The 17724-nt window shown below is 35.8% G+C and overlaps 1 protein-coding gene and 1 pseudogene across 1 annotated transcript; one reads left to right on the top strand and one right to left on the bottom strand.

Annotated features, from left to right (window-relative positions):
• Positions 1–9863: 9863 nt before the first annotated feature.
• LOC123817896 (NKG2-A/NKG2-B type II integral membrane protein-like) lies at positions 9864–17685 on the top strand. The gene is made up of 4 exons (XM_045837686.1): positions 9864–10050; positions 10422–10517; positions 12347–12498; positions 17578–17685. The coding sequence occupies exons 1-4, from the start codon at positions 9864–9866 to the stop codon at positions 17683–17685; spliced, it is 543 nt and encodes a 180-aa protein (XP_045693642.1).
• Positions 16684–17451, bottom strand: LOC123817892 (annotated as a pseudogene).
• Positions 17686–17724: the final 39 nt, after the last annotated feature.

Genomic DNA, 17724 nt, shown 5'->3' with positions numbered 1-17724 from the left:
GTGTCACTGGGAAATATACTTTCCCATACAGTTGGTTCCTTTTTAATTTTACTGACATTATCTTTAGCTGTGCAGAAGCTTTTTATTTTGATGAAGTCCTATTTGTTTATTCATTCCTTGATGTCCCTTGCTCTAGGGAACATATTGGTGAAAATATTGCTGCATAGAATATCTGAGATTTTCCTGCCTATGTTCTCCTCTACGACTTTTATGGTGCTGAAACTTATATTTCAGTGTTTTATCCATCTTGAGCTCATTTTTGTGTATGGGGTAAGTTGCTGGTCAAGTTTCATTTTTTTTGCATGTAGCTGTCCAGATTTCCCAACACCATTTATTTAAGAGGCCATTTTTACTTCTTTTAATCCCCTTTGTTCAACACAATTACTATTAAAATACAATGGAATATTCCAAAGAAATACAACAAACATTTCAAAAATTTATATGGAATGATAAATGACCCTAAAAAGCTGCAGTAATTTTGAGAAAGAAGAACAAAGTAAGAGAAATCAAAATCCCTGACATCAAACTATATTACAAGGCCATTTTAATCAAAATAGTCTGGTATTGGCAGAAGAACAGACATATGGATGAATGCAACAAAATAGAGAAACCAGAAATAAACCCATGTCTCTATGGTCAGTTAATATTCAGCAGTTTCTATTGTCAAAGCTATATGGGAAAGCATTGTTCTTTTTCTATTTCCTGGAACACTTTGTATATAAATACTATTATATATTTTTAAAAATTGTTCATCCTTTTTATTATTTTTTTCTTTTATTTTTTTACAGTTGTGATTTCTTTCTTTCTTTAAACATTTTATTGTTGTTTAAATACGGTTTTCTACCTTTTCCCCCTATGCCTTCCTACCACCCTAGCCCTCACTACCTTCTTCCTGTTTCCACAGTCTTCTTTTCTTAACTATATTTTTATTTCTTACACTAGTACAGATGCCCCTTTAACCACCCCACCTCTTTGCACCCAGTCCCCACCCCCATTCCCTCTGACTATCATTACTCTCTTCTCTGTGTTTAAAGTTATGCACACAGGTTCATTGGCTTCTGTCTTCGCTTTTTTCATCCAGTCTCCTCCACCATCCCTCACCTCTGAAAGATGTCCATCTGCTCCATGTATCAATGCCTGTATTTTATTTTGTTCAAAAGTTTATTTTGTTCTTTAGATGCCATATAAAACTGAGAACATATGATATTTGTATTTTTCAGACTGACATATGGCATTTGTTTTTTTCTGATTTCACTTAGGGTAATAATTTCCAATACTATCATATTTTTAGTGGTACATTTTAAGTACTAATGGCAACAAAGCTTGGAGAATGCTTTTATAGGAAACTTTATAAAACAAAATCAATTCCTGTCATACAACCTTCCTCTATGCCTTAGGCAACTAGAACGAACAAACCGAGCACCAAGTCAGCAGAAGAGAGAAAATAAATATTAGAACAGAAATAAATGAGCTGACAACTGAAAAACAATAGAGAAGATTAAACCAACTGAGAGATGCTTTTTTGAAAAAAAATAAACAAGATTGTCAAGCCCTTAGCTAGACTAATGAAGTAAAAAAGAGATAGGGCCCTGGCTGGCGTAGCTGAGTGAATTGAGCATGGGCTGCGAACCAAAGCATCGCAGGTTAGATTCCTAGTCAGGGCACATGCCTGGGTTGCAGGCCATGACCCCCAGCAACCGCACATTGAAACCGCACGTTTCTCTCTTTCTCTTTCTCCTTCCCTTCCCTCTCTAAAAATAAATAAATAAAATCTAAAAAATAAAAAAAAGAGATAGGACCCAAGATGACAAAAATATACATGACAAGAAGATATTACAACAGAAACCACAGAAATTAGAAGGGTCATTAAAAGTTTACTATGAAATATTATATGTCAACAACTGGACAATTTTACAAAGTAGAGGTATTTTAGAAATATACACTTAACAAGGCTAAATCAAGAATATATAGAAATTCAAATAGACCAATTACTAGTAAGGAGATTGAATCTGTAATCAAAAAAATTCTCAATGAAGATAAACCCAAGACCATAAGGCTTCTCTGCAAAATTTTACCAAGCATGTAAAAGAGAATTGACACCAATTCTTCACAAGCTCTTCCAAAAATTAAAGAGGAGTGATCACTCCCAAACTCTTTTTATGAGGTCAGCATCATCCTGAAACCAAAATCATAGAAGGGCACTGCTTGAATAGAAAACTACTAGATGATATCCCTGATAAATTTAAAAGCAAATATTCTCAATAAAATGTTAACAAACTAAATTTAGCAGAACATTAATAGATCATTCACCATGATCTAATGGGATTTACACCTGGGATGAAAGGATGGTTTAACACAGCCAAATTAATTAATGTGACACAGCACATTAACAGAATGAAAGAAAAGAATTATATGATTATCACCATAAATGCAGAAAAGCATTTGACAAAAATTCAACATTTACCATGATAAAAACCCAAAATATTGGGCCTAGAAGGTACATATTGCAACAAAAGCAGTAGTATTGCATACATTAATGACTAAATTTCTGACAGAGAAATAAAGAATTTCCATTTACAAAGAATCAGGTACAGTAAAATTCTAGGAATGCATTTAACTGAGGAGATGAAAGATCTCTATGCAGAAAACCACAAGGTATTAATAAAAGAAATTGAAGACACAAATAAATCAAAGGTATTCCATGTTCATGTATTGGAAGAATTAATAGTGTTAAATTGTCAATACTACCAAAATCCATCTATAGGTTCAATGCAATCCCTATCAAGATCCACAGACATATTTAAGAGAAGTGTGAAAAAACCACTCCTACATATATGCAACCACAAAAGGCTTTGAATAGTCAAATACATCTGAGGAAAAAGAATGAAGCAGGGATATCACACTTCCTGATTTCAAGCTATACTATAAAGCTATAGTCATAAAATACTGTATGATCTCATATGTAAACCCAAAAATGACAACAAAAACAGGTTATATAAAAAGAGATCAGACTTGTGGTTCAAAAGGTGAGGGTTTAGGGAGACAATGAATTAAAAAAAGGTGGTCAAAAAGTGCTGCGTGGGTCTCTGGCTAGCAGTGACCACGGAACGCTGCAGATGGCTCACCGAAAAACATGCGAGAAAAAACAACATGCACAGAGACAGATTAGTTTCTGTAGGGAAGTAGGGATGAAATGGCCAACCCCCTAGTGGGGAGCGCACTGATTTACAGTCCATACCTGCTTTTATTGGGCTCATTTTGCATAATAATTCAGGTAAAGTACAGTACTCATTAGGGGAAGTAAGGAACCATAGAAAACAAGGAACTCTGCTGGTCTATTTTGAGTTGGGGTAAAAGAGCTGTAAGGCTTTGAGGAACAAACTAACTTCCTCCTTGGACCCCTTTCATTCAACTGAGAGCATTCAAAACAAAGAAAGTTTCACAGTAATTTACATATTCTTTCTTAGGCCTGATCACCCCAGGGAATCCTCCTTTTTCAGCACAGACCTGCACCACCCTGTCATTGTTTCAGGCTTAGGTGGAGCAAGGGAACTAAAGCAACTGAGAGATTAGAAGTTTTTTCCCCAGACACGAAATCTCAGGCTATGTCAAAGCCAAGGAGCGAGGGTCCATCACCCTCTTTTGCTGCAGCCCCCCAAGTCCTTCTTTTGGGGGGCCTCCCAAAGTGATCGTGCCTGTCTTAGGTCGTTCCCCCCATGGGGGAATCTTACCCGTCTTTGGCTAACCGACCAAGCTTTTTGGGGTTCAGTTATGAATAAAGCAGCAGAAGCAGCATTCCTGCCAGGGAGATAAGCTTTTGTCTCCTTGATGGCTTGCGGTTCCAAGGGTGTTTGCCTTAGCCTTAGCCTAGGTGGGGGTTTCAGCTTCTGATACCAGTCAGGGCGGTTCCCAGCAAAAAAGTCAAAGATCAGCTCAAATTAAAGAAGTACTAACGATGTAAGTACAACATTACTATTGCTAACCCTGCTCTGGGATACACAGTACTTTCCCCAGTGTCTGCAGAGTGCACATTACAAGACTCCCAGAAGATGCCAGAGTCCATGAAAAGTACTGAACCCTGCTGTGTACTATGTTTTTCCTACACATACACAGCTATGATAAAGTGTAATTTATAAATTAACACATTAAGAGATTAACAATAATAATCAATAATAACACAGAACAATTATAACAATATAAAGTAACAAAAGTTTTGTTAATGTGGTCTCTTTCTCTCTCAAAACACCTTACTGTGCTGTATTCACCCTCCTTTTCCACATGATGATGTGAGATGATAAAATGCCTACGTGATGATATGATTTGAGTTGAATGACATAGGGATTGGGACATAGCAATAGGTTGGTGGTAACCTTGTGTGAATATGTCAGATAGAGGGTTATTAGTTTTTAATGATGTTAACAACTGAGTCATGACCATGTCAGTGATGGGGTCAGAAGCAGACCATGTCAGTGGTTAGAGGTAGAGAGTTAAGGGGGTTTTTGCTGAATAGTTTTGGTAGGACACTATAATTGGAAGTTGCTGTGTCTTTCTTTTCATTTTAGAAACGTGTGGCTGCAAAGGTTGTAATCCTTAGGTCATCATATGGGTAACTTTAATGCTGCATTCCACCCAATGATTTAATTTCAGGAGGTTCATGAATAAGTGAGAGTTGAACACAAGCACTGTGACACCACAAAAGCCTTGCTCAGAGATTTTGAACAGAAATGCTGCAAGAATCTTTAAAACATGCAATACCTGACTGTTTAGTCAGGGACACTGACCTCTTTTCCCTTAGATTGTCAAAGTAAAATATGACAACAACCAACACAATATCCATACTGTCTGAATGTACTTCCATCAACAATAAATATATAGGTCATTACTAGAGTTGAATCTGACTGATCATGACACATAATAAGCTTGTGTCTGGTTGGTTAATTCTTGGTACAGAAATCCAGAAAGTATCCAGCCATATAATATGAAAAATAGAGACTTATTAAAGAAGTTACAAGATACAAGAAATCTTGTACAAATGACAATGGCGTCTCAGTCTCCTTCAAAGCAGGCCCATTGGGACCTCACACAGTTCTCCCAGCATCTCTCCCACTGTTCAAAATACTCTGTAAAATCCCTTCTTTGATTTTTCACAAATGTGCTGTTCTGTTTCCTGAATCTAATCAATCGTCTGAAACCTTTTCCCTTTCAAAGGTGATTTTAGTTTTTGGAATATTCAGAAGTTGCAGGGTGCCACATCTGGGCTGTAAGGGTGCTGAGTCACCTGCGTGATTTGTTTCACCAAAAAAACTCTGGAAAAGATGTTGTGCATTAGCAGGCACATTGTTGAAATGAAGCTGAAATCACCAGAAGCCCATAGCTGCTGCTGTGTCTGTCCTATTGTATCCCCAAATGACAAGGACATTGAGGCAGTACTCCTTATGAATTGTTTGGCCCCAAGAGGCATACTCATGATGGACACCACCTTCCCCATGAAAAAAACACAGTTACAGTGGTCTGGACCTTGCTTCAAATTTTCTGTGCCTTCCTGAGGCTTGGAGAACCAGGTGACTTCCATAGTGACCAGTGGGCCTTCATTTCTGGATCACAGCCACACACCCAGATTTCATCTCCAGTTTTGACCCTCTTGAGAAAATCCAGTTCATCGGTAGCAGTTTAAATCTAGCATTAGCAACTGCAGCATGATGTTCCTTTTGCTCAGGTAGCAGAAGCCACAGAAGGGATTTTCCCATGCTAAGATCCTGCATCAAAATCTAAGACACAGAGGAGAAAGATGGCAGTGAGGTAGAAAGTAGAAGATTCCACTTCCCCCAATATGGGAGAAAATCCTAACTGATCTACAGAGGAACAGAGCAACAGCCAACAGTACCCCAGCATATATGAAAACAGGAGACCAAAAATTATAGCAGACATTGAAAAAGCAGATGGTGAGGAGAGTTGTTCAGGACAATAAAGTCCCAGGGACCAGTGTGGGGACCATGACTGCTGCAGCCCCAAGTCCAGTGCCCCCTGGGTCTGCCACAGAGTTCTTGGGAGAGAGTTGAGTCAGCAGCTCCCTCCCCAGCCACACAAGTTTTGAGCAGCACAGGAAGAGATCTGGTTGCTTGAAATCCCAGAGGAGGAATAAGGACAAAATGGAGAACACACAGGGGTTATGAGCACCCACGGAGTCTGTGGACACCCACTGGGGAAAGTTGAGAGCAGGGCCTTAATGGGCCCTGACCCAGATAGTCCCCAGTCTGGCTGGAGAACTGGGCTGTGGGAGAGGCCAGGCCCTTGTATGGAGCAGAAGGGTTGAGTAGGAGGATTTTGTCAAAAAGCAAAAGTGAATAAAGAGACGCTGTTTGGAGAATTCACCTGCAGCAGTTGTTCCAGCCTCCTCCCCACCCAGTCGGGCAGTGCAGAAGCCTGAGTGTGCATTCCTGTAGCCCTGGGAAGAGTGCAAGCCCAAACAGGTAGGACCCAGGGCCACCTTGCCAAGGGCATGCACCCAAACCATGGAGAGTGAGCTCTGTAGAAGGCCAGGAGCCCACACTTGTAACCCTGAGGAGAGTGTGCTCTGAGGAAGGCCTGGATCCCACACCAAAAGCCCAGGGAGAGGTCCCAGGCTAGCCCTGGGGAGAGTGCACATGAGGCTGACTGAGTGCTGATCAGGAAGGGAGAAAGACAAATACCATGTGATCTCACCTTTAACAGGAACCTAAACAACAAGACCAACAAGCAAGCAAAATATCACCCAACACACAATGAAATAGAGAACAGGCTGACAGTGACCAGAGGGGAGAGGGGAGACAACAATTAAAATAAAAAAAAACATATGACACAGTAGTTTATGGAATGCCCAGATCAGCTGCTAGTTCTTGCACTGTCAGTCCCCCATCTTTGATGACTGCAGACCTTACACGCTCAACATTCTCAGGTGTTTTGTTTGTTGTAGACCTTCCAGAACATGGGTTACTTTTAGCAGATTCTCGACCACCTTTGAAGCATTTCTGCCACACTTTATTGCTTGCACTGCACTCATTGCATCATCTTTGAAAGCCTTCTGAATCATCCCTGTATGTTCTATGGAGGGATACTTATGCTAATCACAAAATTTGGCACAGGTTCATTGCTCTGTACTTCTTCAGTCATTCTGAATGTGACAGCCACACAGTACACATGCTCAATCAGTGGCATCTAACTGCCCCCACTGAATACTACAGTGCAGTGGCATTGTTCATGTATGTACATTCCAGTCCACTCTCCTTGTCTGCCATGTTACAATGATGTCATGCAAACCATTCTGGTTACATTAACAATGGCTGGTCTTTTTTCAGACAGACCTCACCATATACAAGTATGGGCACTTGATATTTTAAAAAGTCAAATTAAAGCAAAAAGAGTAGGTAATAGTACTATTATTTTTTCATCAGTCAATCAAAATTATACCTATGTTTGTTCACAACAGCAAAAAATACTTTGTGGTATGCCACAGAATTTCAGTAATTAGTTAATTGTGCCATGACAGATGAAATGTTGAAAATCGCTGGTCTGATGACACAGACAGCTACTATGTGATTAGTAGTTGAGTAACACAAGCACTGTGACTACCCTCTGTATTCTTTATTCCTTTTAATTTTTACTCCAGGAGAAGGGGGATATTAGCTGAACCTATTGTGATAATCATTTTGCAATATATGCAAATGATTACATTATGAAGTAAAATTTTTGTTTCTGTTGATGCTCATGTGTCATTTAATTGTCTTTCAGAAGTCTGTTTTTTCTGTCCTTCCCATTTTAAATAAGGAAAACAATTAAATTACATTTGTTTTCACCATACATAGTTAGATTTGTGCTTTTGTAATTTAAAACAAATATTCCAATTAAATTACAGACAATTAGTAGTGATTTGAAAATGAATCAGCAATTGTTACTTACATAACAATTTAACCTCTGCCATGGTGATACAGTTCAATGTTGTTTAATATTTTATCTTTCACAGAGATATTATCTTTACCAGGGGAAATCTAAATAACAGTTAATAACAATAAAATCAATAGAGGAAGTTTAAGAACTAAGGCAAGAAATTGAGAAAAAAGTATGGGATTAGTGATTGTGACAGTTACCATAACAGTGAAAATGTAGTGATTTTTCAGAATATTGCTGACAAATATCATCAAATATCTTTTGTTTATGAAATTATGATTTTAACATTGTTTCCATTGTAATAGAAATGTCATAATGAGAATATAAGGAAAAGAAATATGTAAAGCCAAAATTAAATAACCCTGTCTAGGAGTAGAATTTACACATACAAGATATTCTTAACAAGGACTAAGATTTCAGAGTCTGTGATTAAGGTTGAAGAATGTTCACAGCATGAGTGGTCCAGTGCTTGTCCCCTAATAACTTTCAGAGTAAGAAAACAATTTCCAGATGCATTTGCCAATAGACAAACTGAATGACACACTATCAGTCCATATCTCCTAGATTCTGTAGGTGTGTGATGAGATACACACTCTTCAAAACAGCCCGAGTGTAAGAATTTCCTGTTCAAACGTTAGGTGACACATTATTGACAAATCTGGTTTTTCACTCCTGCCTCACTCTGAGCCTCCACAGGTCAGTCTGTGAAGACCACAGAGATTGTTTGTTTACAAGAGTTAGCTGGTCTCCCACTACAGGATGCACGACTTTCTGGCCTTCAGAAGGTATGTGTGTGTCTCTCCTCTCCTGTCTCTGTCTTAGCCCATCTCATGTAGGGGGAGAATATAACATAAGATGTGATATCAGTGAGGTACGGTTAATATACAATCAAATCAAAGACAATATTAATATTTTATTTAAATAAATTAGAGTAAAAAGTCAAGAATAAAATATGAAATATGTTTGAGGATGTCTTGAACTACTCAAATTCTTCACTGTGGACAATTATTCAAGTGTATATACACAAGAATAATTGATTGTGTTAATCAAAACAATTTAAAGTAAAAATCCTATAAGAATATGAAAAGGAACAGCTATTTTTTGATTTTATAATCAATATTAATATAATTATTTATTATTTTGCATTTAGCCCAGCCTCTAAAAAGACATGTTTAAAATATATTAATTATGGAGGTCAAAGATAAATTTTCACATTTTATGCTTTTATATCTTTGTCCTTAACTCAATTACTCAATTGCCAATTTCTTGTGTAATGTGTTTAAAAAATTTCACTGTGTTGTCAATATGTTCAGGTCTTGAATAAGTTTAGCATGACAAAGATTTTTTAACATATGAAACATTTTCATTCATAATAGAAGATAGTTTGACAACAGCTCATCCTCTTTAATGAATAAATGCATGTCACTAAATAAAAATTTAGTTCAGAAAATTACTAGATATGCCAACATGATTAGTACCCCATTTTGAGGACACTCAGTCTTTAATCATTATTCAACTTCCAATTTATCATAACTAGTATGTCTCGTTTTTTTACTATTGTATTTTATTTTTCATACTAACATTCTAGTGTTAAATAGACATGGTATTAAAATATTTCTTTGGAATCTGACCCTAATAAACAAGGATGTTATTTATGAAATCATTTTATTCATCACTAACATACAGCTTTTTAATTGCTCAAACAAATAATATACTATCAAATGTAGAATATCTTAAATATTGTATCTACCATGACGCACTTGTTTAAAGATCTAAGAAATCTATAAGCACAACATCAGGTTCTTAACTGGGAAATGAGCCTGATACTCACCCCGTACCCTTTTCAGTGTCACTGTGAGGGATGTCTTCAGTGTGTGTGTCACTTGTACGTAAGCACACATGTTGTAGAGCACAGTCTCAGCCACCACTCAGCTGCAGACATGAGTGAACAAAGAGTAACCTATGCAGAACTGAATCTGGTTAAGGATGGAAAGAGACAGCACGTGAAACCTAAGGGCACTAAGGGCTCTATTCTAGGAACTGAGCAGGAACTAACCTATGCACAGTTAAATCTTCAAAATGCTTCTCAGGATCTTCGAGGGAGTGACAAGAATGGCCACCGCAAAGGTAACACATTCAGTAGACACAGTATAACTGTTCTGGGATGTGTAGCTGGGTGCATACCTATGGGAAAGAGAACGGGATAAGCTCACATATTTTTTCATCTTAAGGATCAGGACTTGAAGCTGGAATGTGGTATTCTCAGATGAAAGCTGAGGACTAATTTTATTCAGACATTGTTGTAAGTTGTAGTCTTTGACAAGTAACTTGTAGAGCATTATATTTAGTGAAAATGTAATGGTATATTCTGAGAGCAAGATTACAGTGGTAGATATGGGTTGGGGTCCAAGTTTATGTACACGATTCTCTGTGTGTAAACTGTCCAAACAATTGTCTGCATCCCTCCTTTCTCAGTGTTTCCATTTCCCTCCCTGAAGCATTCCTATCACCTCCAGAGAAGCTCATTGCTGGGATCCTAGGAGTCATCTGCCTTGTCCTGATGACCACTGTGGTAGCAAGAGCTATTATTTTCTGTAAGTAAATTATTGTAAGATTATATGAAACTGTTCATTTTTATGTTCATCAGTGCCTCCAAACACTTCATAATATTAGAGAATAGAACTCTCATTTTAAAGTATGTCTTTAGACTAAGTGCAAAATTGTTATTCTAAATTTTTCCAAGGTATAAACATCTGCATTATTTTAAAAAGTAGTTTATTTAAGTCTTTTGCCCATTTTTTAATTGGGTTGTGTGTTGTCTTTGAGTGGAGTCGTGTGAGTTCTTTATATACTTTGGAGATGAAACCTTTGTTCAAGATAACATTCGCAAATATATTTTCCCAAATGGTCAAAGCAACACAATTTATAGTAGCCGAGTGCTGGAACTAACCTAAGGGCACCAGTAAATGAGTGGATAAACAAACTATGGTAAGTTTACACAATGGAATACTATGCAGCAGAAAGAAAGAAGGAACTCCTACCCTTTGTGACAGTGTGGATGGAACTGGAAAGCATTATGCTAAGTGAAATAAGCCAGAATGTAGAAGACAAATACCATCTGATCTCAGCTATAAGTGGACCTAATGGATAAAACAAACAAGCAAGAAAAATATAACCAGAAATATTGAATTGAAGAACAAACTGACAGTAACCAGAGGGAAGAGGGGAGAGGGATAATGGTGGAGAATAGGGAAGGCCTTCAAGAACAATGCATAAAGGACACATGGACAAAGCCAAAGGGGGTAAGTTTAAGGGTGGAAAGTGGAAATGGGTAAGGTGAGGGGCCTAGGTGGGGTGAAAATGGAGATAATTTTACTTGAACAACAGTAAATAAATAAATAAATAATAAATATTTCTAAAAAGTAGCGTGTGTGTATATATATATACACACAATTATATATCCCATGTATCCATAGATATTCTTGTGTTATAATTCCAGGCATGCTTTAGGACACCTCATTGAGAAATACATATAAATTCTTCATATTGATTAACTGAAATAGTTTAAGAGTTGATGAAGTTTGGTTCTCATGGCTTTTGAAATATTTTCTCCCAAATTATCATAGCTTCATTAATTTTTCTTGGTAAAATCAATTTTATTTCAGGCCATTATAATCCTGGACAATATTCCACATTTCAAAGTAAGAAACAAAAGTAATATGATTTATATAGATCACCATTACTTTTTTATAATAATTACTTCTTTTTCTAGCTAATGCAATACTGGTGGAGAATAATTCTTCTTTCTTGTGTATAATATAAATTATATATTATTTTAACAGTGAACCAGACAGTTACAGCAGAGAACTGGACAGGGAACCAGACAACAGGGAACCAGAAAGGTACCTAATTATTTTCTATGTTCTGATATCAATACAGCTCCTACCTTGTCTCTAAGACAGTCAAAATTTATAGGTTTTATTTTTTTGTGGGGGGAACATAAATTATAATACCAGGCATAAATCTACATAAATAATGAATATACAAGAGTATATTTCTTATGCAAAAATATGAAGAAATATTTATTTAGTTTATCATACACATTGTTGCCAATTGGTTGAAAGATAATTTTGGTTTCTAAAAATGTGGTTTTATTCATTGACATTCAAGACATATAGAAAGTGGATATTTTTGTTTGTGTGTTTGCTTAATATGGGCACATAAATTAGGGAATGAGGGGCTGACCCTTCTCTGTGAGTGTGTGTGAGTGTGTATGAGTGTATTATGCTTTATATATGCCAGTCTGTGAAGGTATGTACATATACTGTGCACTAAATTGTCTATACCTATGCAAATACTGAAATTAATTTTCCATTTTACAATTCATATTGTTCTTGGATAGCAATACATAATCTTTCCTCAGCAATTCATTGTGGTCGATGTCCACCAGAGTGGTTCACATATTCCAGCAACTGCTATTACATCAGCACTGAAGGAAAAACATGGAATGAGAGTTTGATGGCCTGTGCTTCTAAGAACTCTAACCTGCTCTATATAGATAATGAAGAAGAAATGGTAAGATTTTTAATGTTTTCAACATTTTATTTAAAAGGGTATTTTATTTTATATTTCTATGGAATTCATTCATATTTTTGTGTATATCTAATTTATTGTAAAGATTGTTAATATTTTATTTGCCTCTATAATATTTAATTTATATTTTATGCCATTAATGTGCATTTGATAATTTTTAGTTCTTCATTTTCACAGACAATCAGGCTTCTATAAATGCTTTTTTTTCCAAAAGTAAACTTTGCAACTTCATTGTATCATGCATCGTGGAGACTATAGACATGATTGTGCGTGTTACAGACTGAAATTGGTCATGAAGTAGGTGTTGCCAGCCCGCTCCTGTGCACTCTCTCATGACTTCTCTCCCATCACTCAACCACTGTTCTGATATTTTATATCACAAATTATCTTTGCTTAATTTTGAATTTTATATAATGGGAATCATTCATTATGCATTTTACATGTCTCTGTTAACTCCCACATGATAGTTTTCCAATTAACCCATATTATTGAATGTACATGAAGTTTAATTCTCACTGCTATGTTGTACATATTTCGCATTCTTTAATCTATTCTGCTCAGAATACAGATGTTTTTAATATGTGGTTGCAATGAATAATTGTTTAATAAAAAATATTTGTGCATGTCTTTTTCCAAATACATCATATTTAAAATAATTTATATATAATAATACATATAATATATAAATTGATATACTATAAATATTATGTTTATAATAGTATAATAATTTATAAATATAGTTGTTCTAATGGTGTATGTGTATAATTAAAATGTATTTCCTTTTTGCATTAGAATGAAATTGCAGGGTCAAAAATATATGTGTATGTAAATTATCCCTGCACTTTCTAGTTTATTGTATAAATACACATTACATCCAATAGTTTCATGATCCAAAGCTTAGTTCTGCCACAAATTTTAATGCCATCAGCTCTGATCATTATATAAAAGCATCATTATGACTTTAAGGGGTATTTTCCTCATACTGATCAATTTAACACATGTCTCAGAGTGCCATTCATGATGAATTTCTGTACTGTGAGAATGAGAAGTGCCTATTCATGTCTCTTGACCATTTCTCCTGTATGTTACTTGTTATTTTCATTCTTAGAAGTAGTTATATTTTCCATATGACTCTTTTTTGAATTTGTGAGATGCAAATGGCTTTCTTGCCTGTTAATTACATTTTTCTTCTCATATTGGAGTGTTTTACAATCAGGATTTATTAATGTTACCACCGTCCAATATCTCCTTTTGGATGTTGGTAATTATTTTGGACATTTTTTACAAGTTGGTCAAAGTTCATGAAGATAATCTACTGCATTACTCTTAATGGTTTATCTTTTTTCTTTATTGATGGACTTTTAGTTTTAGGTTTATAGTACTTTGAGAATCAATATTTTTGTGATGCTGTGTTTGTGATGCTGTGTGGTAGAGGTCAAGTTCACACTTTTCTGCATCATTACCTAGTTGATGTGGAATAATTTATAGCAGATGATCTTTTCTACATAAACAACTTTATATACATGGGTCTATATATTTGAACATAATCTAAGAAGATGATCATTCATTGTGTCTGAAAATTGTTTTTGCTCCTCTTTTGCCTTTCTTTTTGTTTATGGGCAATAATTACACCTAACTAGGTTTTACTGATAAAGTTCTATAAAGGTCTCTGAGGTTCCATTAGTTTTTCTATCTCTTTCTCTCTACCTTCAGGAATTAATTATTTCTGTCACTCCATCGTTATTTCATCAATTCTTCCTTCTACATCTCGACGTTTACGTAAATGTATTGAATTTGTAATGTAGATAATGAATTTTCAACCGATAATTTTATTTAATTCATTCATACAGTTTTTATTTCCCTAATTGTTCTGTCACTGGCATCACATTTCCACAGAGTTACATGATGATAGTTTTTAAAATATATTTTATGCATATATATATTTATAATAACTACTATTAAATATTTGCATAGAAAACCCCAACATCTTATCCCAGTGAAAGTTATTTTGTATGGGTGATTTCTCCCCCTGAGTATGAAAGATATTATTTAGTTTCTTTGCACCATTTTAAAATTTGGGTAAGTTCACATTGTCAATAACATAGTATAATAAACAGGGATCCTCCTACATGTTTATTAGATTTATACTTTTGTAACTTCAGTAAACTGTTACTTTAGAGTCATCTCTTTTGAAGTGCACTTACTCAGTTTTTAAAATTCTTGTTATTATTTCAGTTTTAGGCTCAATTACTGGGATTCCCCTTGGGCCTGCATAGCTTACTTGACAGACAATGATCTTTAAAAATTTATTCAAATACCTCAAGTCAGTATGGCTCCACCCTCTGCTACTTGATGTACTTGTGTGTGTGTGTTTGTAAGAGAGTACTGATGCTTTTAAAAGCAGTTCTCAAATCAACTTTAGCTTATTTTTTTTTACCAGATTATTTTTGTTTCTTCTACACAGTGCAAATATTTTTCCCACCAATCAAGTAGGTGTAGAGAGTTAATATCACTTCTTGTACTGTGCTCTCACATTGAGTACCTTCCTGTTTATGGCTGGCACTGTGCTGACACAGACCAGAAAAAGGGTGGTCATCTTCACTTTTAACCTAGTGAGTTCAGCACTTTGACCTGAAAAAGAAGTGGGCAGTTTCACCACCACTTCCAAAGTAATCAGACTTCCCCTGTGGGGACACCAGTGATGTTTCAGCATTCCCCAAACAGTAAGAATTACACTTCTTACTCATGAACTGAGATGGGGAATTGGGGGAGGACATGGGAGCAGTCTTAGACATGAAGACTACAAATTTGCTCTATTTTTACTGGAATCTCTAGCTGCTTTCTCCAGTAATAAATGGTGATGTTATTTTTACTCTTTGATCAAGTTTCAGAGGTATGAAATTGTTATATTTGTCCCTTCACCTAATCATACTAATACATTTTCTTAATGTGTCCAATATATATAAAAGTATATTATAAATTGTATCACTCTAACCTAGAAAAATAACTGTATTTGGTTTATCATTTTTAAAATCATCTTTATTTAGGTTGCAAATATACAATTTAGTTACTTAATATTTTATTTGATTCCATTTGAAGTCTCAGAGCTTGCATATACAACATTGCCTTTTTCAAATTGGTATATTCTATAAAAATACAAACTATAACCTATATAATTCTCTTTCCATATTATGATTAGAATTTTAAAACAACATTGATATAGACCCAGTCATGATAGGTCCGCTGGTTAGAGCATCATCCAAACACAGGCAGGGTGCTGGTTGATGCCCCATCATGCACATACAAGAAGCTCCCAAGGAATGTCACACTAAGTGGACCAACTAACTGATTGCTCTCTCTCTATTTCATCAATAAAAATAAAGTGAGAAACAAAACAAACAATAACACTGATTTAAAAAGGTAAGTGAGCTAATTGGCATACATCTATTTTTAATGAACAATGGTAAAAAATTGTTAACTACATATGAAAATTAAAAGTAGTTTAAAAGGTTGTACATTTTGAAACCTTATCAAAAAGTTCTTTTGTAAATTGCCAATTATAAAATCAGTCACAACAGTACAAAGCACAACACAGAGAATATAGTCAAGAGTATTCTAAAAAATATGCACGGTGTCAGATGGGCCTGAGATCCATTGGAATAGTCACCTCTGAAGCTATATACAGGTCCAAAACAATATTGAATATGAACACTAAAGAAAAAACAGTTTTTTAAAAGTGCTTTCAAAATACGTTCTCTGAAAATATCATTGTTGCATTTTTCTATGACCAGTTTATTAGTGTCCAAAATCATTCTCATGGTTTAATATTAACAAAACCTGCATTCAAATTCTCAATACACAAATAAAAGCCAGAGGCAAAAGAATTATAATATGTCATTTAAAATATAATGGTTGCCCTGACTGGTGTGGGTCAGTGGGTTGGACATTGTTCCGTTAAGGGAAATGTCATGGGTTTCATTCCCAGTCAGGACATGTGCCTGTGTTGTTGCAGGATGGGTTAGGGATCCAGCATAGGAGAGGCAACCAATCCATGATTCCCTTTCTTTCTCCCTCTTTTCCTCTCTCTCTAAAATTAAATAAATTGAATCTTTAATAAAAACAAAATAAAATATAAAGGTTTAGACTTTTGTTTATTCTCCCATGGTATCACAGGTGTAGATTTGTAGTTTTCTTAAAACTCTTGTGCATCTCACAGCAACATGCGTGGTTCTCTTTCTGATATTCTGCCACCCTTAATGGGTGCTGGTTGGCTTGTTGGACATGGACCCCTGCATTTTCAACTTTGGTTTCTATGCCATCACAGCTCTTTGGTCATGAATTATCATTCCCAGACTTTTGAAAAGTTTATTAATACCTATAATATAAGCTTCCAGTTGCCTAAGAGAAGACTCTCTCATGAATAAGGTGGGGGAGATCCTCTGTAATTCCCTCATCCTGCCCCTGACCTTGAGGGTGAGTTTGGCTTTTCCAGAACACAAGATTCCTGTCTTTGAGCTCTCCTCAGGAGTTCCACCAGATGCTCTGGCACAGGCTCCACACTCATGCAAAACACTCTTTCCCTTTCTCAGAGGCTGGCCTTTGGAGAGTTGGTCAGTGATGTTGTGAATTCAGCCACTAAGAAATTACCTGTATTTTAATTTCACACTGTTCACTGAGGGTGGTAGGAGGAGATACAGACTTTTTCATGGACTTAGCTGTTTCTTTGGCCAGTTGTTTAGAATATTGTTGGTTTTGCTGCAGATGTTGCCTCAAATCAGATGATCGTTGAGGTGTTCCACGTTAATTTAGAGTCCTAAATTTCTTCACACAAGGTCATGTGATCTTTGGGTGTTGGATATACTGAGCCCACTGGGTGGGGTGACCAAGAATTTCTGGATTGCAGGACGTGGTTGATTGCTTATTCACTAATGTCATCAGATGTTGGTGGGCTGTGCAGTTTACTTAGCTGTCACCGTCCCCTCTATCTGGGAGACACTTTAATTGTTTTTACAAATACAAATTAATTTTACTTAATTCCTCATAAACTTTGTTTTCTCATAGAATTTTTTGAACATTTTTAAAATACATCCATGGACTGGACTTTCCCAGAGAAATAATACTAATTCTTGGGTGTGGACAATTGGCACAACTCTCTCTTCTGAACTGTAAGTCTCTTTAGAATGCCTATATATTATGTATTCCCTCATG

Source organism: Phyllostomus hastatus, unplaced genomic scaffold, assembly GCF_019186645.2.
Source record: "Phyllostomus hastatus isolate PE091 unplaced genomic scaffold, TTU_PhHast_1.1 phas_contig_2297, whole genome shotgun sequence".
Taxonomy (NCBI): domain Eukaryota; kingdom Metazoa; phylum Chordata; class Mammalia; order Chiroptera; family Phyllostomidae; genus Phyllostomus; species Phyllostomus hastatus.
Note: the sequence above shows the minus strand (reverse complement) of the source record. Positions and strands in the feature narration are given on the sequence as shown.

Excerpts from the sequence above, each read along its gene's own strand:
- LOC123817896 (XM_045837686.1), top strand. The coding sequence starts at position 9,864 with ATGAGTGAACAAAGAGTAACCTATGCAGAACTGAATCTGGTTAAGGAT. Across the intron at positions 10,051-10,421 it reads CAAGAATGGCCACCGCAAAG|CATTCCTATCACCTCCAGAG; the intron begins GTAACACATTCA and ends CCCTCCCTGAAG. Across the intron at positions 10,518-12,346 it reads AGCAAGAGCTATTATTTTCT|CAATTCATTGTGGTCGATGT; the intron begins GTAAGTAAATTA and ends ATCTTTCCTCAG.